At 46.3% G+C, this 25,599-nt stretch overlaps 1 protein-coding gene across 4 annotated transcripts in view; it reads left to right on the top strand.

Annotated features, from left to right (window-relative positions):
• Positions 1–25,599, top strand: part of INPP5B (inositol polyphosphate-5-phosphatase B) — a 483,885-nt gene that overhangs the window by 425,314 nt on the left and 32,972 nt on the right. For all 4 annotated transcript variants that reach the window (XM_063954327.1, XM_063954328.1, XM_063954329.1 and 1 more), the window contains 2 exons: positions 19,886–20,121; positions 20,303–20,416. In XM_063954327.1, coding sequence (XP_063810397.1) covers positions 19,886–20,121; positions 20,303–20,416 — 350 coding nt within the window. The remainder of the gene's footprint in view (positions 1–19,885; positions 20,122–20,302; positions 20,417–25,599) is intronic.

The raw sequence follows: 25,599 nt of genomic DNA, 5'->3' as shown, positions 1-25,599 counted from the left end.
CCCTCAGACACACTGGCGCCATTTCTCCTTCACAGATCCGCTGGAAGGAAGCTCCCTGGCTCTCCCCTGCAGTCTACACTTCAGAACAGGGTAAAAACAGAGAGGGGGGGCACTAAATTTGGGCGCAATACATATATAATATAAAAAGCAGCTATAGGGGACATAACTTAGTTAGTCCCTGCATTATATAGCGCTCTGGTGTGTGCTGGCATACTCTCACTCTGTCCCCCCAAAGGGCTTTTGTGGGTCCTGTCCTCATTCGGAGCATTCCTTGCGTGTGTGCGGTGTGTCGGTACGGCTGTGTCGACATGTTTGATGAGGATAATGATGTGGAGGCGGAGCAGATGCCTTTAGAAGGGATGTCACCCCCTGCGGGGCAGACACCTGAGTGGATGGGCTTATGGAAAGTAATGAGTGCACGTATAGACTCCTTATATAAGAAAATCGACGACATGCCAAATGTGGGACAGCCGACTTCTCAGCTCGTGCCTGCCCAGGCGTCGCATGGGTCGTCAGGGGCTCTAAAACGCCCGCTACCTCAAGCAGACCCAGATGTCGACACGGATACTGACACCAGTGTCGACGACGATGAGTCAAACCTGATGCCCACTAAGGCCATTCACTGTATGATTGAGGCAATGAAAGAGGTGTTAAACATTTCTGATATAACTACTGGTACCACTAAAAGGGGTATTATGTTTGGAGAGAAAAAACTACCCGTAGTTTTTCCCCCATCAGATGAATTAAATGAAGTGTGTGAAGAAGCGTGGGCTTTCCCTGATAAAAAATTGGTAATTCCTAAGAAGGTACTAATGGCGTTCCCTTTCCCGCCAGAGGATAGGTCACGTTGGGAAACACCCCCTAGAGTGGATAAAGCGCTCACACGTTTGTCTAAAAAGGTGGCACTACCGTCTCCGGATACGGCCGCCCTCAAGGAACCTGCTGATAGAAAGCAGGAGGCGATCCTGAAGTCTGTATATACACACACAGGCATTATACTTAGGCCAGCTATTGCGTCAGCTTGGATGTGCAGTGCTGCCGCTGCGTGGTCAGATAAACTGTCAGAAAATATTGACACATTAGACAGAGACACGATCCTGTTAACCATACACCATATAAAAGACTCAGTCTTATATATGAGAGATGCACAAAGGGAAATCTGCCGATTGGCATCTAAAGTAAGTGCATTGTCCATTTCTGCTAGGAGAGGCTTATGGACTCGCCAGTGGACAGGAGATGCAGATTCAAAAAAGCACATGGAAGTGTTACCATATAAGGGTGAGGAATTATTTGGGGATGGTCTCTCGGACCTAGTTTCCACAGCAACGTCTGGGAAGTCAGCATTTTTACCCCATGTCCCCTCACAGCCTAAGAAGGCGCCGTTTTATCAGGTTCAGTCCTTTCGGACCCAGAAAAACAGGCGTGGAAAAGGCGGGTCCTTTCTGTCCAGAGGCAGAGGTAGGGGAAGAAGACTGCAACAAACAGCAGGTTCCCAGGAGCAAAAGTCCTCCCCCGCTTCTTCTTCCAAGTCCGCCGCATGACGTTGGGGCTCCACAGGCGGAGCCAGGTACAGTGGGGGGCCGCCTCAAGAATTTCAGCGATCAGTGGGCTCGCTCACAGGTGGATCCCTGGATCCTTCAAATAGTATCTCAGGGGTACAAACTGGAATTCGAGGCGTCTCCACCCCACCGGTTCCTAAAATCTGCCTTGCCGATTGCTCCCTCAGACAGGGAGGCGGTGCTAGCGGCAATTCACAAGCTGTATTCCCAGCAGGTGATAATCAAGGTACCCCTACTTCAACAAGGCCGGGGTTACTATTCCACACTATTTGTGGTACCGAAACCGGACGGTTCGGTGAGACCCATTTTAAATTTGAAATCCTTGAACACATACATAAAAAAATTCAAGTTCAAGATGGAATCGCTCAGGGCGGTTATTGCGAGCCTGGACGAGGGGGATTACGTGGTATCCCTGGACATCAAGGATGCTTACTTGCATGTCCCCATTTACCATCCTCACCAGGAGTACCTCAGATTTGTGGTACAGGATTGCCATTACCAATTCCAGACGCTGCCGTTTGGACTGTCCACGGCACCGAGGGTATTTACCAAGGTGATGGCGGAAATGATGATACTCCTTCGAAAAAAGGGAGTTTTAATTATCCCGTACTTGGACGATCTCCTAATAAAAGCGAGGTCCAAGGAACAGTTGTTGGTGGGAGTAGCACTATCTCAGGAGGTGCTGCACCAGCACGGCTGGATTCTGAATATCCCAAAGTCACAGCTGGTTCCGACGACACGACTACTGTTCCTGGGTATGATTCTGGATACAGTCCAGAAAAAAGTGTTTCTCCCGGAGGAGAAAGCCAGGGAGTTGTCATCTCTAGTCAGAGACCTCCTGAAACCAAAACAGGTATCAGTGCATCGCTGCACGCGGGTCCTGGGAAAGATGGTGGCTTCTTACGAAGCAATTCCCTTCGGCAGGTTCCATGCCAGAATCTTTCAGTGGGACCTGTTGGACCAGTGGTCCGGATCGCATCTTCAGATGCATCGCTTGATAACCCTGTCTCCAAGAACCAGGGTGTCGCTACTGTGGTGGCTGCAGAGTGCCCATCTTCTAGAGGGCCGCAGGTTCGGCATACAGGACTGGGTCCTGGTGACCACGGATGCCAGCCTTCGAGGCTGGGGGGCAGTCACACAGGGAAGAAACTTCCAAGGACTATGGTCGAGTCAGGAGACTTCCCTTCACATAAATATTCTGGAACTAAGGGCCATCTACAATGCCCTAAGTCAAGCAAAATCCCTGCTCCTACACCAGCCGGTGCTGATCCAGTCAGACAACATCACGGCAGTCGCCCATGTAAATCGACAGGGCGGCACAAGAAGCAGGATGGCGATGGCGGAAGCCACAAGAATTCTCCGATGGGCGGAGAATCATGTACTAGCACTGTCAGCAGTGTTCATTCCGGGAGTGGACAACTGGGAAGCAGACTTCCTCAGCAGACACGACCTCCACCCGGGAGAGTGGGGACTTCATCCAGAAGTCTTCCAGATGCTGGTAAACCGTTGGGAAAAACCACAGGTGGACATGATGGCGTCCCGCCTCAACAAAAAGTTAAAAAGATATTGCGCCAGGTCAAGGGACCCTCAGGCGATAGCTGTGGACGCTCTAGTGACACCGTGGGTGTACCAGTCGGTTTATGTGTTCCCTCCTCTGCCTCTCATACCAAAGGTATTGAGAATAATAAGAAAGCGAGGAGTAAACACCATTCTCGTGGTTCCGGATTGGCCAAGACGAGCGTGGTACCCGGAACTTCAAGAGATGCTCTCAGAGGACCCGTGGCCTCTACCGCTCAGACAGGACCTGCTACAACAGGGGCCCTGTCTGTTCCAAGACTTACCGCGGCTGCGTTTGACGGCATGGCGGTTGAACACCGGATCCTAAAGGAAAAGGGTATTCCGGAAGAAGTCATTCCTACGCTTATTAAGGCCAGGAAAGATGTTACGGCAAAGCATTATCACCGCATATGGCGGAAATATGTTGCATGGTGCGAGGCCAAAAAGGCCCCAACAGAGGAATTTCAACTAGGTCGATTTCTGCATTCCTTGCAAGCAGGAGTGAATATGGGCCTAAAACTAGGCTCCATTAAAGTACAGATCTCGGCTCTGTCGATTTTCTTTCAAAAAGAACTAGCTTCAGTACCTGAAGTTCAGACATTTGTGAAAGGAGTGCTGCATATTCAGCCGCCATTTGTGCCTCCTGTGGCACCTTGGGATCTCAACGTGATGTTGAGTTTCTTAAAATCACATTGGTTTGAGCCACTAAAAACCGTGGATCTGAAATATCTCACGTGGAAAGTGGTCATGTTATTGGCCTTGGCTTCAGCCAGGCGAGTGTCAGAATTGGCGGCTTTATCATGTAAAAGCCCTTATCTGATTTTCCATATGGATAGGGCAGAATTGAGGACTCGTCCCCAGTTTCTCCCTAAGGTGGTGTCAGCGTTTCACCTGAACCAGCCTATTGTGGTGCCTGCGGCTACTAAGGATTTGGAGGACTCCAAGTTGCTAGACGTTGTCAGGGCCCTGAAAATATATGTTTCCAGGACGGCTGGAGTCAGAAAATCTGACTCGCTGTTTATCCTGTATGCACCCAACAAGCTGGGTGCTCCTGCTTCTAAGCAGTCTATTGCTCGCTGGATTTGTAGTACAATTCAGCTTGCACATTCTGTGGCAGGCATGCCACAGCCAAAATCTGTAAATGCCCATTCCACAAGGAAGGTGGGCTCATCTTGGGCGGCTGCCCGAGGCGTCTCGGCTTTACAACTTTGCCGAGCAGCTACTTGGTCAGGGGCAAACACATTTGCAAAATTCTACAAATGTGATACCCTGGCTGAGGAGGACCTGGAGTTCTCTCATTCGGTGCTACAGAGTCATCCGCACTCTCCCGCCCGTTTGGGAGCTTTGGTATAATCCCCATGGTCCTTACGGAGTTCCCAGCATCCACTAGGACGTTAGAGAAAATAAGAATTTACTCACCGGTAATTCTATTTCTCGTAGTCCGTAGTGGATGCTGGGCGCCCATCCCAAGTGCGGATTGTCTGCAATACTTGTAAATAGTTATTGTTAACTAAAGGGTTATTGTTGAGCCATCTGTTGAGAGGCTCAGTTGTTTTTCATACTGTCAAACTGGATATAGTATCACGAGTTGTACGGTGTGATTGGTGTGGCTGGTAAGAGTCTTACCCGGGATTCTAAATCCTTCCTTATTATGTCTGCTCGTCCGGGCACGGTGTCCTAACTGAGGCTTGGAGGAGGGTCATAGTGGGAGGAGCCCGTGCACACCAGGTAGTCCTAAATCTTTCTAGAGTGCCCAGCCTCCTTCGGAGCCCGCTATTCCCCATGGTCCTTACGGAGTTCCCAGCATCCACTACGGACTACGAGAAATAGAATTACCGGTGAGTAAATTCTAATTTTTTTTATCCAGATAGAGCAGTTCTCAGAACTAAATCTGGGTATCTTCCTAAGGTGGTGTCTAAATTCCATCTTAACGAAGAAATTGTAGTCTCAGTCTTCCAGGGGCCGGACCTCTCTGTGGTAGATGCATCGTTGGGTGTAGTCCATGCCTTAAGGATCTACGTAGATCGTAAAGTGCTGTCAGAAAGACAGATTCTCTCTTTGTTCTCTACGGATTTCACAAGAGAGGATGGCCTGCTGATAAGCAGACACTGGCGAGGTGGGTTCGTATGACGATTTCAGATGCATATTCTCAGGCTGATCTCCCGGTTCCGGATAATGTTTCTGCTCACTCTACTCGTAAGGTAGGTCCATCATGGGTAGCACAACGTGGTGCTTCAGCAGAACAGATATGTAAGGCAGCCACATGGTCTTCCATTAACACATTGATTAGACATTATGCTGTAGATACCTTTGCCTCTCAGGACGCTGAATTCGGGCGAAGGATTCTCCTGTCTAATCAGGAGCGTCCTCACCACTAAATTGCTTTGGGACATCCCAATGTATCCTGTGGATACACTGTGGACCCTGCAGGAGAAATATACAGTACGTTATGGTAAGAACTTACCGTTGATAACGGTATTTCTCCTAAGTCCACAGGGATCCCACCCTGACGCACCTGATTTGAGGATCCTTTTACTCACTAACGTCTTCCCTCTTGTACGGAAAGGTGTGTATGTGTGTTCTTCTCACTTGATTAGGGCTCTACATGATACTCCTGCCTTAAGCTTTGGAAAACAACTGATTTGCCTGAGCCAGGAGGCAGGGATATATGGACGGGCCCGCTGCATGCTGAGAGGCCAGTAAGCTTTGACCGATTGGTGCAAGATCCGCTGTCGCTCAACCATATCCCCAATGTATCCCGTGGAACCTGTTCTGGACAGATTCATTCGTACTCCTTAAGAAAAATAATTAAATAATCGGATCATATTGTTGTATGAAATTTATGCTTTTTTGAATTAGCATAAAACATGTCCCCAATCTTCTGATCATTCAGCCTATTTAAGTGAAAAATAATTGTCACTCTGATATAGAGTATCATCGCGTGCATCTCATTCAACATGGACCAAAGATTGTATGAGGGGACCAGAAAGAAAATTATAGAAAAACATTACTAAAAAGACCTCTGCCCAGCCCAGTGCCCCCTCTATCCACTGGGCTGCACCCCTCACTGCTGCTGCCTGGGCCCTTCCTCTCACTCCTAATCCCCTCGACATGCGCTGTGCCCAGCAACCCCACCACCACCCCTGCTCCCTCAAGCCTTGTAGAGAGATAAAGTGGAGAAGTTTCCAACCAGTTTGCTTCTGTCATATTGTTCTAGCACAGTCTATGAATGACAGAAGCTTTCTCTTTAAGGCTTGAAGCATCTCCACTCCCAAGAGATACAAGCTGAACCCCAAGGTCAAGGTACATCATTGTCTGATCACACCATCTGACACTTTTTGAGCAAAAGTGGGCTCCACGGAAGAAGAAAAAAAACAATATGATACGTAAGACTGGATTTGCCAAAATGCATAATTGACGCAATGCTTCTGGGAGAATGTCCTTTTGGACAGATGAGTCAAAATTGGAGCTTTTTGCCGTGTCACGTCAGCTCTATGTTCACGATGAAAAAGTAAAGCTTTCTAAGGAAAAAACGCAATAAAACATTGCTTTGCTATGTCTGGCATGCGAAGGCCTTAAATCTGTGCAGGGCACCATGAAATTATAAAAAGGCATTCTGGAGCAAATCATACTGCCCAGTATCAGAAAGCCCTGTCTCAGTCGCAGGTCATGGGTATTCCAACAAGATAATGACCCAAAACACACAGCTAAAAGCATCCCTTTAATAGATGAGAACAAAACATTGGACTCATTTGAAGTGGCATTCTTAAGAGTCCTGAACATGTATGGAAAGTGGCGAATCTTGCTGTCTGGAGAAGACACCCATCAGACCTGAGACAGCTGGAGCAGTTTGCTCAGGAAGAGTGAGCCAAACTACCTGTTGGCAGGTGCAGAAATCTCATTGAAAGTAATGCTATTCAATTGACTTACCGCGACTAATGGCCAGGAATAAGTTGCAGTAAACTGCATCTCCCATGTTAAATTCAGGAGGTTGCGAGCAGAAATTTGTTAGTAGCAGGTTTACAGCTCAATCGATTAAATAGCTCCATGAAAATAATTGAATTCTTTGCATTGTGTTCTACAGAAATTGCTTGATTTCAGTGATTGCCTCTAAAGTTAGTGCAATAAAATGTTAGATTCAGGGGTACATTTACTAAGCAGTGATAAGAGCAGAGAAGTGAGCCAGTGGAGATATTTCCCCATCAACCAATCAGCAGCTCTGTATAATTTTATAGTATGCAAATTATAGATGTTACTTCAGTGCTGATTGGTTGCCATGGGCAACTTCTCCACTGTCTCACTTCTCTGCTCTTATCACTGCTTAGTAAATGTACCCCTAAGGGTCCTATCAGTTTTGCTCATGCCATTTTCATTTGTTTTATCATTTAAATGTTCTGTCAAAAATCAAATGTAAAGTCTGACTTCTATTAAATATTGATAAAAAATGATGGAGGCAAATTATTTTTGGCAGTCTCAAATTATTTCAGAGAAAAATATGGGTTAATGGGCCTAATTCAGACCTGATCGCAGCAGCAAATTTGTTAGCTAATGGGCAAAACCATGTGCACTGCAGAGAGAGTTAGATTTGGGTGGGGTGTGTTCAAACTAAAATATAAATTGCAGTGTAAAAATAAAGAGAGCCAATATTTACCCTGCACAGAAACAATATAACCCACCCAAATTTAACTCTCTCTGCACATGTTATATCTGCCCCCTTTGTAGTGCACATGGGTTTGCACATTAGCTAACCAATTTGCTGCTGCGATCAGGTCTGAATGGGGGTCATTCCGACCCGATCGCTCGCTGCAATTTATCGCAGTGCAGCGATTGGGTCAGAACTGTGCATGTGCCCCAGTGCGCCGGCGCATGCCGGAAGGCCGTCGTTGCCTACTGATTGCCTCTGCCTGATTGACAGGCAGAAGCGGTCGCTGGGCGGGAGGGGGCTGGATGGCAGCGTTAAGGCGCCATTTAGGGGGCGCGGTCCGGCCAACGCAAGCGTGGCCGGACCTTGGGGGGGAGCTGGGGCGGCTGCGTGACGTCACATGCAGCCATTGTGACCCGGGCAGCGAAGAGGTTCTCCCGGTCAGCCGCAGGAACTGTGCTGGCCGGGAGTTACTCCTCAAATGCAAAAGCATCGCCACTGTGCGATGCTTTTGCATTTCTGTGAAGGGGGGGGGGGCACTGACATGTGGGACAGACTAGCCCTGTGCTGGGCGTCCCCCCGCATGTCTGAGTGCCTGATCGTAGCTGTGCTAAATTTAGCACAGCTACGATCAACTCGGAATGACCCCCAATGTTTCTTGATAGGGTACCAACAAATTTATATAGGTCTTTATGCCCAGATATGATGACATGTGCAGAATACTAAAGCGAGGTACACAATGCTTTCAAAATGATCAGATACATGCATTCTTCATCCTACCCACAATGGGATCTGATGAGGGAACAGTGATGGGTATACTACATAGGTTACTGTGTGCGAGTTAGGCAATGCTTGGAAGGAAATATGGAAAATGAGTAACAAGATTATCACGAATAAATTGTTCCATGAGCTGTTCATCCTTCCCATGAAAGTACCAGACAAGCCATCTGGAGCACTGTACATAGGTCAACAATATGAGCAATTTGTAAAAGTGTGACACACATTGGGGATTCAGAATAGTATAGGGAGATATGAATAGTTGTCAGTGTATTGCAGGTGTAAGCACATGGTAATAACAGAGTAATAACAAAGTTGACATACTAGAAAATAAAGGTCACTTTGCAATTAATAATTTATAGCTTGTTGAGTGTCAAAAATTACTATGGGAAACAGTCACACTTGCCTTGAGTTGATGTGTTGTATACCGAGTATTGGGTACACACTTTGTTTACAGAATTCAGACTTATTCACATACAGATGTACAAATGTCTCACATCAAATCGATCAATGTAATCTAGTAAAATAGTTTTGTCCCCAAGAGGAGCTTTTTGATGCGGCAGAAGCCGCAGTGTATGAAGACACATCTGTACATACAAATATGTGTAGAATTTAACTCTGTATTTTAATTATTTTTCTCTTACGTCCTAGAGGATGCTGGGGACTCCAAAAGGACCGTGGGGTATAGACGGGATCCGCAGGAGACATGGGCACACTAAAAGACTTTGACTGGGTGTGAACTGGCTCCTCCCTCTATGCCCCTCCTCCAGACCTCAGTTAGATTCTGTGCCCAGGAGTGACTGGACACACACTAGGGGAGCTCTACTGAGTTTCTCCGGAAAAGACTTTGTTAGGTTTTTTATTTTCAGGGAGACCTGCTGGCTACAGGCTCCCTGCATCGTGGGACTGAGGGGAGAGAAGTCAGACCTACTTCTTCTTAGTTAAGGGCTCTGCTTCTTAGGCTACTGGACACCATTAGCTCCAGAGGGTTCGATCACTTGGTGCGCCTAGCTGCTTGTTCCCGGAGCCGCGCCGTCACCCCCCTCACAGAAGCCAGAAGAAAGAAGCCGGGGGAGTATTAGAAGAACAGAAGGCGTCAGACGGCAGAAGACTTCAGTAACGGAGGTACAGCGCAGCGGTCGCGCTGCGCTCCATGCTCCCACACACCAACGGCACTCGCAGGGCGCTGGGGGGGAGCGCCCTGGGCAGCAAGTTACTGAGGTTGGTTTCCACTGGCAAAAGGCTGCATATTCAGTGCCCGGGCACTGAATACGATACCCCCGTCAGTATAAAGATTTAAAATTTAAGCGGGACTACAGCGCCCCGGGAAGGGGCAGGGCTTAGCCGCACAGCTCACCAGCGCCATTTTCTCTCTTCACAGCCGCTGCAGAGACGCTGGCCTGGACCTCCACTCACTTTACAAGTAACAAGGGAGCAAAACGGGGGGGAGGTACAGGCAATTTGGTGCTATCTATGTGTGTTTTACAGCGCAGTCGTCAAATACTATTTAATTAGTAGTTTATGGGCGCTGGGGTGTGGGCTGGCATACTCCCTCTGTGTCTCTCTACAGGCTTCCCTGTGGGCCTGTCCCCCTTTTTGGCCGGTGTGAGTGTGGGTGTGTCGGTACTGTGTGTCGACATGTCTGAGGCTGAGTGTTCCTCCCCGGAGGAAGTTACTGGGGGCATGGAGAATGATTTGGGAATGAATCTGTCGGCACAGCCAACTCCTGAGTGGGTAAATATGTCGAGTACATTCAATGCAAACGTGGCATTATTGTCTAAGAGGCTAGATAAATCTGATTCTCAGACACAAGCATGGAGAAAATCCATGGAGGACGCTTTGTCTCAGGTACAGACCCCCTCAGGGTCACAAAAACGTTCATTTACCCAGATGGCGGATACAGATACCGACACGGACTCTGATTCCAGTGTCGACTTCAATGAGGCCAGTTTACATCCGAAAATGGTTAAGAGTATTCAGTACATGATTGTGGCTATTAAAGATGTTTTACATATTTCTGAAGAGTCTCCTGTTCCAGATAAGAGGGTTTGTTTATTTAAAGGGAAAAAGCCTGAGGTGAAGTTTCCCCCGTCTCATGAAGTGAATGCTCTTTGTGAGAAGGCTTGGGAGTCGCCTGACAAAAGGTGGCAGATTCCCAAGAGAATTTTGATGGCATATCCTTTCCCCTCTGATGACAGGGAGAAATGGGAGTCGTCTCCCAATGTGGACAAGGCTATGTCCCGACTATCCAAAAAGGTGGCGCTTCCGTCTCCGGATACGGCTGCCCTCAAGAATCTGGCGGATCGCAAGCAGGAGACAACATTGAAGGCCATTTTCGTTAATACTGGTGCACTACTCAGGCCTGCTGTGGCGTCGGCGTGGGTGAGTAGTGCTATTGCTAAGTGGGCTGATAATTTAGCTTCTGATATGGATACCCTTGATAGGGATAACATTCTTTTGACTCTTGGTTATATCAAGGATGCTGCAGAATACCTAAAGGATGCGGCGAGGGATATTGGCCTCTTGGGATCAAGGGCCAATGCCATGGCGGTCTCGGCCAGGAGGGCGCTGTGGATTCATCAATGGAATGCTGATGCCGACTCCAAGAAAGCTATGGAAGCTCTCCCTTTTAAAGGTAGTGTCTTGTTTGGTGACGGCCTTGCTGACCTGGTGTCTACTGCTACTGCGGGTAAGTCATCTTTTCTTCCTTATGTTCCCGCACAACAGAAAAAGGCGCCCCATTCTCAGATGCAGTCCTTTCGGCCTAATAAATACAATAAAGGAAGGGGTTCATCCTTCCTCGCTTCAAAAGGTAGAGGAAGGGGAAAGAGGTCGCCTACTGTGTCTGGCGCCCAGGACCAAAAGTCCTCCCCCGCCTCTGCCAAGTCCACCGCATAACGCTGGGGCTCCCCTATGGGAGTCCGTGCCGGTGGGGGGCCGTCTCCGAATCTTCAGTCAGGTCTGGGTTCAAACGGCCCTGGATCCTTGGGTCTTAGACATAGTGTCCCAAGGGTACAAACTGGAGTTTCGGGAGATGCCCCCCCCCCCCCCCCGCTTTTTCAAATCGGCCTTACCAGTTTCTCTTCCAGAAAGAGAAGTAGTAAACGCTGCGATACAAAAGCTGTGTCAACAGAGGGTCATTGTCCTGGTTCGTGCTGAAGCCGGACGGCTCGGTCAGACCGATTCTGAACCTAAAATCCCTCAATCCATACTTGAAAACTTTCAAGTTCAAGATGGAATCTCTTCGAGCTGTGATCTCCAGCTTAGAAGGGGGGGATTTTATGGCGTCAGTCGACATAAAGGATGCCTACTTACACATCCCGATATATCCTCCTCATCAGGCCTTCCTAAGTTTTGCAGTGCAGGATTGTTATTACCAATTTCAGACGTTGCCGTTTGGGCTTTCCACGCCCCCGATGGTCTTCACCCAGGTGATGGCAGAAATGATGGTACTCCTACGCAAGCAGGGTGTCACAATTATCCCGTACTTGGACGATCTCCTGATAAAGGCAAGATCAAAAGAGCAGTTTCTAAGAAGCGTGGAACTCTCCCTGACGGTTCTGCAACATCATGGTTGGATTCTCAATTTGCCAAAGTCTCAGTTGATTCCGACAACTCGGCTACTCTTCTTGAGCATGATCCTAGACACGGAACTACGGAGAGTGTTTCTTCCGGCGGAAAAAGCTCTGGAAATCCAGACCATGGTCAAGGAGATTCTGAAACCGGCAAGAGTGTCGATTCATCAATGCACTCGAGTGCTAGGGAAGATGGTTGCGGCTTACGAAGCCATTCCGTTTGGCAGGTTTCATGCCCGGTTGTTTCAGTGGGATCTGCTGAACAAATGGTCCGGGTCTCACCTGCACATGCACCGGAAAATAAGTCTATCTTCCAGGACCAGAATTTCTCTCCTGTGGTGGCTGCAAAGTTCTCACCTTCTAGAGGGACGCAGATTCGGAATACAGGATTGGGTCCTGCTGACCACAGATGCAAGTCTCCAAGGCTGGGGTGCAGTCACACAAGGAAGAAGTTTCCAGGGAAAATGGTCAAGCCAGGAATCTTGTCTCCACATAAATGTTCTGGAGTTAAGGGCCATTTACAACAGCCTTTTGCAAGCAAAGACCCTTGTTCAAGGTCTACCTGTCCTGATCCAGTCGGACAACATAACAGCGGTGGCGTACGTAAACTGCCAAGGTGGAACAAAGAGCAGGGCAGCAATGGCAGAGGCCACAAGAGTTCTCCGCTGGGCGGAACAGCACTTGAGCGCTCTGTCAGCAGTTTTCCTTCCGGGCGTTGACAACTGGGAAGCAGACTTTCTCAGCATACACGATCTCCATCCACGAGAGTGGGCCCTTCATCCAGAGGTGTTTGCAGAAGTAACAAGGCGTTGGGGAATCCCTCAAATAGACATGAAGGCAAGAAGCTTCCGAGTTATTGTTCCAGGTCAAGGGACCCCCAAGCCAGTGCAGTAACTCCGTGGGTGTTTCAGTCGGTGTATTTGCTCCCCCCGCTTCCTCTCATTCCAAGAGTGCTGAGGATCATAAGACGAACATTGGTTCAGTCAATACTCGTCGTTCCAGATTGGCCATGAAGAGCCTGGTATCCGGATCTTCGGGAATTGCTCATAGAAGATCCTTGGCCACTTCCTCTAAGAGAGGACCTGTTACTGCAGGGGCCATGCGTGTTTCCAGACTTAACGCGGCTGCGTTTGACGGCGTGGAGGTTGAACGCCAAATCCTAGCTCGTAAAGGTATTCCCGGGGAAGTCATCCCTACTCGCCTTAAGGCTAGAAAGGAGGTCACGGCAAAACATTATCACCGTATTTGGAGAAAATGTGTGTCGTGGTGTGAAACCAAAACAGCTCCTGCGGAGGAATTTCACTTGGGTCGTTTCCTTCATTTTTTGCAGGCAGGCGTGGATGCAGGCCTGAAATTAGGTTCCATCAAAGTGCAGATTTCGGCTTTATCTATTTTCTTTCAAAAAGAATTGGCCGCCCTTCCTGAGGTTCAGACTTTCGTGAAGGGAGTGCTGCATATACATCCTCCATTTGTGCCACCCGTGGCACCGTGGGATCTTTAAGTGGTGTTACAGTTTCTTATGTCTCACTGGTGTGAACCTTTGCGAAAGGTTGAGTTAAAGAGTCTCACTTGGAAAGTGGTCATGCTTTTGGCCTTGGCGTCTGCCAGGCGAGTGTCAGAATTGGCGGCTTTGTCTCACAAGAGCCCATATTTGATTTTTCATGTGGATAGAGTGGAATTGAGGACTCGTCAACAATTTCTGCCGAAGGTGGTTTCTTCGTTTCACATAAATCAACCAATTGTGGTACATGTGGCTACGGATGCTGTGGCAGTCCCAAAATCTCTTGATGTCGTAAGAGCTTTAAAAATTTATGTCGCCAGAACGGCTCTTGTTAGGAAAACGGAAGCTCTGTTTGTCCTGTATGCTTCCAACAAGGTTGGCAATCCTGCTTCCAAGCAGACTATTGCACGCTGGATTTGTAATACGATTCAGCACGCTCATTCGTCGGCTGGGTTGCCGTTGCCGAAGTCAGTGAAGGCCCATTCTACCAGGAAGGTGGGCTCATCTTGGGCGGCTGCCCTGGGCACAGTTCCTATAACTGAGGTCTGGAGGAGGGGCATAGAGGGAGGAGCCAGTTCACACCCAGTCAAAGTCTTTTAGTGTGCCCATGTCTACTGCGGATCCCGTCTATACCCCATGGTCCTTTTGGAGTCCCCAGCATCCTCTACGGACTAGGAGAAAAGGATTTACCGGTAGGTATTAAAATCCTATTTTAACTTTATGCTTGTGGATATAAAACTGAGCAATTCTTATATAAAAATGTAAGATTGAACCTAGGCTTGTTCGTGTGATCCTACAGTGCCTTGCTAAAGTATTCACCCCTGGAATTAAAATGGATTGTTTTGAAGGTTTGCATCATTTCATTCACAGAACATGCCTACAACTTTGAAGATGTTTTATTTTATTTATTTTTTATTGTGAAGCAAACAACAAATAGGACAAAATAACAGAAAACTTCAGCGTGCCTAACTATTTACCCTCCTAAAGTCAGTACTTTGTAGAACCACCTTTTGTGGCAATTACAGCTGCAGTTCGCTTTGGATAAGTCTCTGAGCTTGCCACATCTTGCCACTGGGATTTTTGCCCATTACTAAAGGGAAAACTGCTCCAGCTCCTTCATGTTGGATGGTTTAAGCATGTGAACAGCAATCTTCAAGTCTGACCACAGATTCTCAATTGGATTGAGATCTGGGCTTTGACTAGGCCATTCCAACACATTTAAATGTTTCCCCTTAAACCACTTGAGTGTTGCTTTAGCAGTATGCTTCAGGTCACTGTCCTGCTGGAAGGTGAACCTCCATCCCAGTCTCAAATCACAGGCAGACTGAAACAGGTTTTGCTCAATAATATCCCTGTATTTAGCACCATCCATCTTTCCCTCGTCTCAAAACAGTTTAATAGTCCCTGCTGCTTAAAAACATCCCCACAGCATGATGCCACCACCATGTTTCACTGTGAGTATGGTGTTCTTGGGGTGATGGGATGTGTTGGGTTTGCGCCAGACATAGTGTTTTCCTTGGTGGACAAATAGTTAAATTTTAGTCTCATCTGACCATACATTTGGGGAGTCGTCCACATGCCTTTTGGCAAACTCAAAATGTGCCTTCTTATTTTTAACACTAAGTAATGGCTTTTTTCTAGCCACTCTAACATAAAGCCCAGCTCTATGGAGTGTTCGGCTTATTGTGGTCACATGCGCAGAGACACCAGTCTCTGCTGTGGAACTCGGCAGCTCCTTCAGGGTTACCTTTGGTCTTTGTGCTGCCTCTCTGATTAATGCCCTCTTTGCCAGGTCTGTGAGTTTTGGTGGCCGGCCTCTCTTGGCAGGTTTGTTGTGGTACCGTGTTCTTTCCATTTGAAGATGATGGATTTGATGGTGCTCGGGGGAATCATCAAAGATTTGGATTTTTTTTTATAACTCAACCCTGACTTGTACTTCTCAACAACTTTGTCCCTGACTTGTTTGGAGCCCTCTTTCTTAGTGGTGTTGCAGCCTCTGGGGCCTTTCAGAAAAGGTGTGTTTATACTGACAGATCATGTGACACTTAGATTGCACACAGGTGGACTTCATTTCACTAATTATGTGACTTCTGAAGGTAATTGGTTGCACCAGAACTTTTGAGGGGCTTGCCAATTTTTTTGTTAATTTTTATTATTTTATTATTATTGTTTATTTTAGTTTGCTCTCGTTTGATCCATTCCTTGATAACAAACCTTTGCATATACAGTGTCATGCTAAAGTATTCACCCCCCTTGGCTGTTTATCTATTTTGTTACATTACAACTTGTATTTGAATTTTTTTTTTATCTGAATTTTATTTGATGGATCTGCACAAAATAGTCTAAGTTGGTGAAGTGAAATGAGAAAAATTTATATAAAAAATAATTTTTAAAAATAAAAATCTGAAAATTGGCATGTGCATATGTATTCATCCCCTTTGCTATGAAGTTCTGGTGCAACCAATTACCTTCATAAGTCACATAATTAGTGAAATGAAGTCCACCTGTGTGCAATCTAAGTGTCACATGATCATTCAGTATAAACACACCTTTTCTGAAAGGCCCCAGAGGCTGCAACACCACTAAGCTAGAGGCATCACACCATGAAGACCAAGGAGCTCTCCAAACAAGTCAGGGATGGAATTGTTGAGAAGTACAAGTCAGGGTTGGGTTATAAAAAAAATATCCAAATCTTTGATGATCCTCCGGAGCACCATCAAATCCATCATCTTCAAATGGAAAGAACATGGTACCACAACAAACCTGCCAAGAGAAGGCTGGCCACCAAAACTCACAGACCGGGCAAGGAGGACTTTAATCAGAGAGGCAGCACAGACCCCAAAGGTAACCCTGAAAGGAGCTGCAGAGTTCCCACAGAGACTGGTGTATCTGCGCATGTGACCACAATAAGCCATACACTCCATAGAGCTGGGCTTTATGGAAGAGTGGTCAGAAAAAAGACATTACTTAGTGTTAAAAATAAGAAGGCGCATTTTGAGTTTGCCAAAAGGCATGTGGACGACTCCCCAGATGTATGGAGGACGGTGCTCTGGCCAGATGAGACTAAAATTGAACTTTTCAGCCACCAAGGAAAATGCTATGTCTGGTGCAAACCCAACGCATCCCATCGCCCCAAGAACACCCTCCCCACAGTGAAACATGGTGGTGGCAACATCATGCTGTGGGGATGTTTTTCAGCAGCAGGGACTGTTAAACTGTTTCGAGTCGAGGGAAAGATGGATGGTGCTAAATACAAAGATATTCTTGAGCAAAACATGTTTTCAATCTGCCTGTGGTTTGAGACTGGGATGGAGGTTCACCTTCCAGCAGGACAATGACCTGAAGCATACTGCTAAAGCAACACTCATGTGGTTTAAGGGGAAACATTTAAATGTGTTGGAATGGCCTAGTCAAAGCCCAGATCTCAATCCAATTGAGAATCTGTGGTCAGACTTGAAGATTGCTGTTCACAAGCGGAAACCATCCAACATGAAGAAGCTGGAGCAGTTTTACATTGAGGAATGGGCATAAATCCCAGTGGCAAGATGTGGCAAGCTCATAGAGACTTATCCAAAGCGACTTGCAGCTGTAATTGCAGAAAAGGTGACTCTACAAAGTACTGACTTTAGGGGGGTGAATAGTTATGGACGCTGAAGTTTTCTGTTATTTTGTTCTTTTTGTTGTTTGCTTCACAATAAAAAAAAAAACATCTTCAAAGTTGCAGACATGTTCTGTGATTGAAATTATGCAAACCTTCATTTCATTTTAATTCCAGGTTGTGAGGCAGCAAAACATGAAAAATGCAAAGGGGGGTGAATACTTTAGCAAGGCACTGTACTTACGCTATGCTATAAATGCATAGTAATTATTTGTCATAGAAGACCCAACTATCTCCTTGCCTAACCATATAATAGCACAGTTTATCTTCTTAGTGGTACCATATTTCCACATAATTGTACCAATTACTGCTCACACTCTCCTCTCTCCACAGTGTTGGTGATGCCACATCTCCGTTCTCTCTGAGATGTCATAGTGTAGGCAGATATGTTACTGATAAAAATTGCAGCTTTTAATAAAAACAGACAACCAAAAAACCCTGTAATGTGCCTGTTTTCAGTAGGAATATACTATAACCAAAGGCAGTGCTGCTCTGTGACAGCAATACCAGATCTGACTTTTTTTTCCCCAGAGAAGGAAGTTGTCATAGGATGGAGTCAGGCTCCCTTTTACCGATTCCGGTGCTGCTGGGCCTCTCCAGGCAGTTGTGAGACTATGGCAAGCGGTTGGCGGTCTTATGGTGACCAACATCCGCCTTGGTGATGTTCTTCCTGCTGTTATCACTCTCGCTAGCTGCTGCAGGAGCTGCTGGCAACTCTCCCTGTTCCTGGCAGCTGTTACAGAGTGGATACTAATCCAATAGGAACACTCGCACTGCCCCATTTATAATTTAAAGGGACAGGTGATTCAAAGGAGATGTCACCGTATTTGGCTCCATACATTAGCTCCACCAACTGTACCCACTGAACCCCTAGTGCAGGCATGTCCAAACTGCGGCCCTCCAGCTGTTGAGAAACTACACATCCCAGCATGCCCTGACACAGCTTTAGCATTCTCTGACAGCAAAACTGTGTCAGGGCATGCTGGGATATGTCGTTTCACAACAGCTGGAGGGCCGCAGTTTGGACATGTCTGCCCTAGTTATTGTTTGTGTTCTGATCTGGTTTGTCTAACGATTCTCCTTGCTAACTCTCCTGATTCTACTCATTGTTCCTGAATCAGATGTGGTTGTTCTTGCTACTGCTGTTGCTATATTTTGTCATACGTAATTGCGATTATGTGCTAATATGGGCAGACGTTGGATGCCCACTTCAGTCGCATCATTTTTCGACCAACAGTGTATAATTGCTGATACATCTGTACCATCTTCACAAACTTGGAATGTCACTTAGTCTAAATGCCTCTGAAGACGTGCAGGCTGAGCTGCTGTCCCGGGACGCAGAGAGCTCTCCAGTAGCAACTGCTATTTTATGCACACCGAGAAAACGCAGTCTGAACGTTCATGACACACCTGCGAATACTCCCCATTACCACCCCAAACGCAGTTTTCCTGTCACTTATTCTGCAACTAATTCCTTATTGCAACTGCTATAGCCATTCAGTTGCTGCACATGCACACTACAGCTAAGTCGCATGTGCAGTAAGAAAATGTAGACTGATTTGTGTACAACAGCCATTCTGTGATCGCATTCGAATCATGCCCATAGCGAATTCCTTGTTTTGACCTTGTATATTCCTTGACTAATTCTGCTCACTCCGTGGTACTACATTGCCCATCTGGCTGTGACCCGTTCTTGCCTTCTAAGCTCCAGTGTCACACCTCCCACAACCAGCCTCTTTACCTACCCTCGGTACTTTATACCCACATTGGAACCCATATGGGGTGCTGGAAAGCTCAAACTCCCTTGCTGAGGCCCTTGGTGAAGGGTACGGCTTCATGCTATGTTCTGAGTCTAGGCCAACTCCTAGTATATGGTCAGCAGCCACACCATCTATCTGAGAGTTGTGGCAGTCACATAGAAGGAGCAATAATGCACACACTACACAGAGAAGTAACAGCTACATAAAATGATGATTTTCAAAGCTCTTTCCAAAATGTAACATTACTACTTATAAATATTGTAATATTGGGCCAGATATTGCAAAGTGTGAGGGCAGCATCAAATCCATGACTACTAGCTGGAATAGCTTAGTGTGTGTATGAGTCAGTTTATATCAAGTCTATTAGCAGTGGCAAAATTGGAAATCCATCAAACGTATCCGCTTTTCTCCTCAATTGAATATAACTAAATAGAGGAAAAATGTAAAAACCATTACAGTCCTTTATACCTTAAATACCGATGGGAAAGCTGTGCCTATCCACTGTGTCTGGTATCATGGTATTTGAGCAAACGCTAATAAATGGCAATGACCGTTTAGAACAGTGTTTCCAACCACAGTCCTCAAGGCACACAAACAGTCTATGTTTTGGTGATATCCAAATAAGTGAGGTAGTAATTAAAACATCTGTGCTCAAGTATAGCTATCATTTAACCCTGGACCGCTAGTGTGCCTTTAGGAATATGTCTAAGAACACTTAGTTCAGAAAGTCTATTATATTTGTCCCATCTAATCTGCAAATATGGGCTACAATGTGAAATAGTTTTTAAGAAGAAAACCCTGTTTGTCATCTAATACACAGGCCAAATCAATCAGACCAGTGCTCTTTCTTTCCCAGGGTCAGAAACACAAGTCGAATTGGAGATGTTTGTCAATAATGAAACAGTTACTCAACTGAACTCTGGTGAGGAAAGACTAGAAGACATTCTTATTCTTCACCTGGACAGAGGGAAGGACTTCTTTCTCTCTGTGACTGGGAACTATCTGCATAGCTGCTTCGGGTCATCCATCCAGATGTTGTGTTATATGAGAGAGCCCATCAGGGACATGTCTCCTGACACAATCCGAAACCTGGTAGGACTGTCTGCATTATCACGTTGACTTTCTGAATATAAATATACTAATGTGTAAGTGTTTGTGTGTGTATATAGATAGATATGCTGTATATAGAGACATATTTATTATATATTTTATTTATGGATGTACTTATAACATACCTATTATTACAACTATTACCTGTAATAACCTATTGCAGGCACACATGCCCCTACAGATGAAGGATTCTTTTATTGGTGCAGAGAAACCGTTTGATATACCAAAAGAGTTGTGGATGATGGTTGATCATTTACATCGGAATGCATCCTTACAGGTTAGATCTCTCCCATTATCTCCTCATTGCTGAACAAGGTTTAAACACAAAATCATTTTACTCATCTCAATAATGGGCTATAGTTTGAAATAATATGTATACACATACAGTGGGGCAAAAAAGTATTTGGACAGCCACCGATTGTGCAAGTTGACCCACTTAAAAAGATGAGAGAGGTCTGTAATTTCCATCATATGTGCACTTCAACTGTGAGAGACAGAATCTGAAAAAAAAAAACAGGAAGTCACATTGTATGATTTTTAAACAATTTATTTGTTTATTCTTGCGGAAAATAAATATTTGGACAATCAAAAAGTTTAAAGGTGGGTACACACTAATAGATATATCTGCAGATCAATTGATCTGCAGATATATCTATGGACGGATCGGGCAGTGTGCTGTGCATACACACTGCCCAATCCGTTGGGGACTGACGTCATGAACTGGGCGGGCGTGTACACACGCCCGCCAAGTTCAGCTCTCCGCCAAGTTCAGCTGTCAATCACCGCTGGCCGCCGCAGCATGTGTACGGCCGACCGCCCCGTACACACACAGCGACGCGCCAATATATCGGTAGATATATTGGCCGTCGCCTGTGCTGCGCGGCCGACGCGATACGTCTGTGAACTCCGTCGTTCACAGACGTATCGGCCGTACACACTGGCCGACGGTCCCGCGATATATCGGCCGTTCAAGAGAACGGCCGATATATCAACCAGTGTGTACGGGCCTTAACTCAATACTTTGTAATATAACCTCGGTTGGCAATTACAGAGGTCAAACGTTTCCTGTAGTTCTTGACCAGGTTTGCACACACTGTAGCAGGTATTTTGGCCCTCTCTTCCATGCAGATCTTCTCTAGATCTGTCATGTTTTGGTGCTGTTTCTGGGCAACACAGACTTCCAACTCCCTCCACAGATTTTCTATTGGGTTGAGGTTTGGAGACTGGCTAGGCCACTCCAGGACCTTGAAATGCTACTTACGGAGCCTCTCCTTAGTTGCCCGGGTGGTGTGTTTTGGGTCATTTTCATGCTGGAAGACCCAACCACTTTCCATCTTCAATGCTCTTACTGAGGGAAGGAGGTTTTTGCCCAAAATCTCACGATACATGGCCCCATTCATCCTCTCCTTAATACGGATCAGTCTTCCTGTCCCCTTTGCAGAAAAGCAGCCTCAAAGCATGATGTTTCCACCTCCATGCTTCACAGTGGGTATGGTGTTCTTGGGATGCCATTCATCATTCTTCTCCCTTCAAACATGGCAAGTGGCGTTTATACCAAAAAGTTTGATTTTGCTCTCATCCTACCACATTACATTCTCCCAATCCTCCTCTGGATCATCCAGGTGGTCACTGGCAAACTTTAGATGGGTCTGGACATGTGCTGGCTTAAGCAGGTGGACCTTTCGTGTGCTGCAGGATTTCAATCCATGACGACGTAGTGTGTTACTAATGGTAACCTTTGTGACTGTGGTCCCAGTTCTCTTGAGGTCATTGAGCAGGTCCCCCCTTGTAGTTCTGGGCTGACTCCTCACCGTTCTCAAGATCATTGATACCCCACGAGGTGAGATCTTGCATGGGGCCCCAGGTCGAGGGAGATTGTCAGTGATCTTGTATTTCTTCCATTTTTTAATATTTGCACCAACAGTTGATCTCTTCTCACCAAGCTGCTTGCCTATTGTCGAGTGGCTCATCCCAGCCTTGTGCCTATCTACAATTTTGTCCCTGGTGTCCTTAGACAGCTCTCTGGTCTTGGCCATGGTGGAGAGGTAGCAGTCTGACTGTTTGAGGGTGTGGACAGGTGTCTTTTATACAGATAACCAGTTCAAACAGGTGCCATTAATACAGGTAAAGAGTGGAGAATAGAAGAGCTTCTTAAAGAAGAAGTAACAGGTCTGTGAGAGCCAGAAATATTGCTGCTTGGTAGGTGTCAAAATATTTATTTTCCACAAGAATATACAAGTAAATTGTTTCAAAATCATACAATATGATTTCCTGTTTTTTTTATTCAGATTCTGTCTCTCACAGTTAAAGTGTACATATGATGGAAATTACAGACCTCTCATCTTTTTACGTGGGTCAACTTGCACAATCGGTGGCTGTCCAAATACTTTTTTGCCCCACTGTATAGTAGGGTATACTGATGGAGCCACGCTAGTTGTGGCTCCGTATGTGACTAGACGTGCCTAGCGGCGAGCGCGTCTCCAGACGGACGTGCGGGCCCACGACAGAGACACGCCCCATTCACTTGAATGGAGAGCTTCTCCGCCCGGGCGCGCGGACGGAGACGCTCTCTATTCAAGTGAATGGGGCGTGTCTCTGTCGCGGGCACGCGTCAGAATGAATGAGAGCGTCTCTGCACTCCAGACGTGACTAGGTGGATGGATCGCTTTGTCACGCCAAGAGTGCACGCCTGCGATGGAGCCGCCTCAGACGAGCACGGCTCCATCTGTATGTTATATTATCTACACAAAATAAAGAAAAAAGCTGATTCAAACCCTATGCACTTATACTGATGGTCAAAATAAGTTGAATAAACTCTTACAATTAACATGGAGTATATGTGAAGTTCTTAGCACAAATTTGCTCAAATACTGTATGTGGGCCCATCCGCAACGTCCAGGTGAACTTCATTAGATGGGCCCCTAACGTCTCTAATACTAACACACTATATAAATGTATCCAGGTCTCACCTTTAAATGGAGCCCATTCTAGTATGTAGTCAGCATTGTAGGAACATGCAGGCTCGTACTGGCCTACCGGGGTGTCACGATTGGGCGCCATTCTGACGCCAGAATTACATAACTGCAAATAATATTGTATTGATCAATCTCTGCAAATGCCCTGTGTGTGGTTATGTATAAATCCTGTGTGAAAAGGTCATTCTAACTGCCCTTCCCAGCAGGAACTCTGCTATGTGTCAAGGTAACCAAGCTCTTTGATAAGTCAGGCAGAGAATGCTTCAGGGAAGCATATTGTATCCCCTTCCTCTCTGTATCCATAAAAACTATATTAAGTACTGTATGTGATCTGATGTATTGTATGTGTTGTATATGTCTTCTCAGGACAAATAGAAGACTAGAGTATGTATCTCGTTATAGACAGAGCTTCAAAGGAGTGTTTGATGAGACCCTTAACAGAACTAAGATCTTAAAGTAAAAGCAGGTCAGGCCTGAAATGAGTGTTCTCAACTGGCCTGTGTGTCTCCCAACAGGTTGTTTCCTGACCCCAGGGGGTCACTAGAGAGACCAGAAAGACATGCTGGCTAGGGAAGGTGATAAAAAAAACTTCCTTCAGCCAGCTATGACAGTGTCTTACTATGATTGATAAATCTGATTGCTCAACTTCAAAAGGAAGGGGAAAAGTAATTAGCCAGCCCCTGTGTGTGACCAAGAGACCCTATGTCACAGTTGTGTTTACACAAGAACTATGCCAGAGCTTCAAAAGCTATTAGAAGATAAGGCCATTTGCCCCTAAATAAGTGGCTGGGAAGCCCAGTATGAGTTGACACTCAATACCTTTGGAAGGGCTAAAAACAATCTCTCCAGGGGGAGGGGAGCTGAACGGGCAACCTGAGTTTAAAATAGGAGAAACACAGGCTGCAAGGTGTGCATTATCAAAGAGGCGAGTCAGGAGAAGCATCCTGGCTCTGTAATGTCCCAAATATCTGAAGAGGCTTCACTTCATCCCATCGTCCCACTCCGCATGTGCTAGGATCGGTGGGTTTTATGTCCCTATGTTTATTTTCTTGAAATTGTATTTTCTGATGTGACTTTTACTTTTTATCATTATATTCTTGTAACTTTCTTTTTTCTGTTACATAAGCTTTGAAGTGTTTACTTAAATTAAATAATCAATTTTAGCTCTGTTTTCTGTTGTGTTTCCAACCCAACTCTCTGAAAGAGGTGTTACCAAAATATTAATAATTCTGGGTGCAGGCAAAAGCCATAAGTTTGCCTTGGGTCATACCCTAAACGTTTGTACTTTGGCTGGTGGCAGTGACTGTGTTGAAATTAACGCACGCGCTCAGGTATCCAGTAACGGTGTCACGTAGCAGGGATTCGCAGATTGGCATATCTGGGGAATCGCCGTACCTAGGATTGTGACAAAACTGGTGGCCAGCAGTGGGATATTTCAAAAAGTAATTTTTGTTTTCATTTGGAACACTTAAGTGAATGCAATTCACCAGATACCAGAACTCAAAGCTTATTATAGTAAAAGTCACACAGTAAAAGCAATTTCTGTTCCCCATCCCTGTTTTTATTATTTTAGCAAAGTAACTGCAGAGGAATGGCAGCTACTTATAAAGAACAGCACAAAGTGGCACAGATTGAGAGGAGATTGACCTGCGACCCAGTGCAGGATGATACAGAGCATCATGATGGGGAACTTGTACGTGAGAGTTCATCGGCCGTGGCTACTGAGGTAGCAGGAGGTGGATTTTGTACTGAACTTTTACTTTCTGCAGAAATTAATAGTGTAAAGTTGGATCGTGATGTGGACTCTGGTATCAAGCTTGTAGAGCTTACCAAGGAACAGATGATCCAAACGCTCAGAGATGCGGACCAGCAGCAAATTGCTTGAGGGAATTGATTGGATTCCAGGTCTGAGGTTGGGAATCAATCGGGTTCCAGAGCAGAGGAAAAGGAGCAGCAGACACCGAAGGTTGTGAGGACGGCACGTCGCGGATCAGACGCCTCCAATGCTTCCAGTGACAGCTCTGCCTTGGATCTGTATCTACAAACGGTTCTTAAGTATGTGAAGCTGCCGGACACTGTGTTGGTGCTGCAGCTGGTAGAGCAGTTTAACGTATGAGGGGCTGCAGAACGCCGGGCTACTCTGGAGAGAGAGAAAGCTGCTCTGGAAAGAGAAGCGGCTGCTGCAGACAAGGTGGCTGATTGCAAGTTCAAGTTGGAGTTAGCTGAACTCAACTGGCAGCCTGTGGCCAGCAACGCAAACCTACATCGATCGCGTTGTGACCAATTCCACGTGCTGGACGCAGACGGAGAAGGCCAAGTAAATTCCAGCTTTGTTTCACAGAACCAGCTGATCCTGGACTTTACAACGGGTGGCCGACTGAGGTCTGACACCTCTATCAGTTCCAGGGAGACGGCAGAACGTGCGGCAGCCAGGGAGGCTGCAGGGCACCCATCCGAGACAACGTCAGAAGAGCAATGGGGGTAT

This window comes from Pseudophryne corroboree, chromosome 2 (assembly GCF_028390025.1).
Source record: "Pseudophryne corroboree isolate aPseCor3 chromosome 2, aPseCor3.hap2, whole genome shotgun sequence".
NCBI classification, from domain to species: Eukaryota; Metazoa; Chordata; class Amphibia; order Anura; family Myobatrachidae; genus Pseudophryne; species Pseudophryne corroboree.
This window is presented reverse-complemented; position numbering and strand designations above follow the sequence as displayed.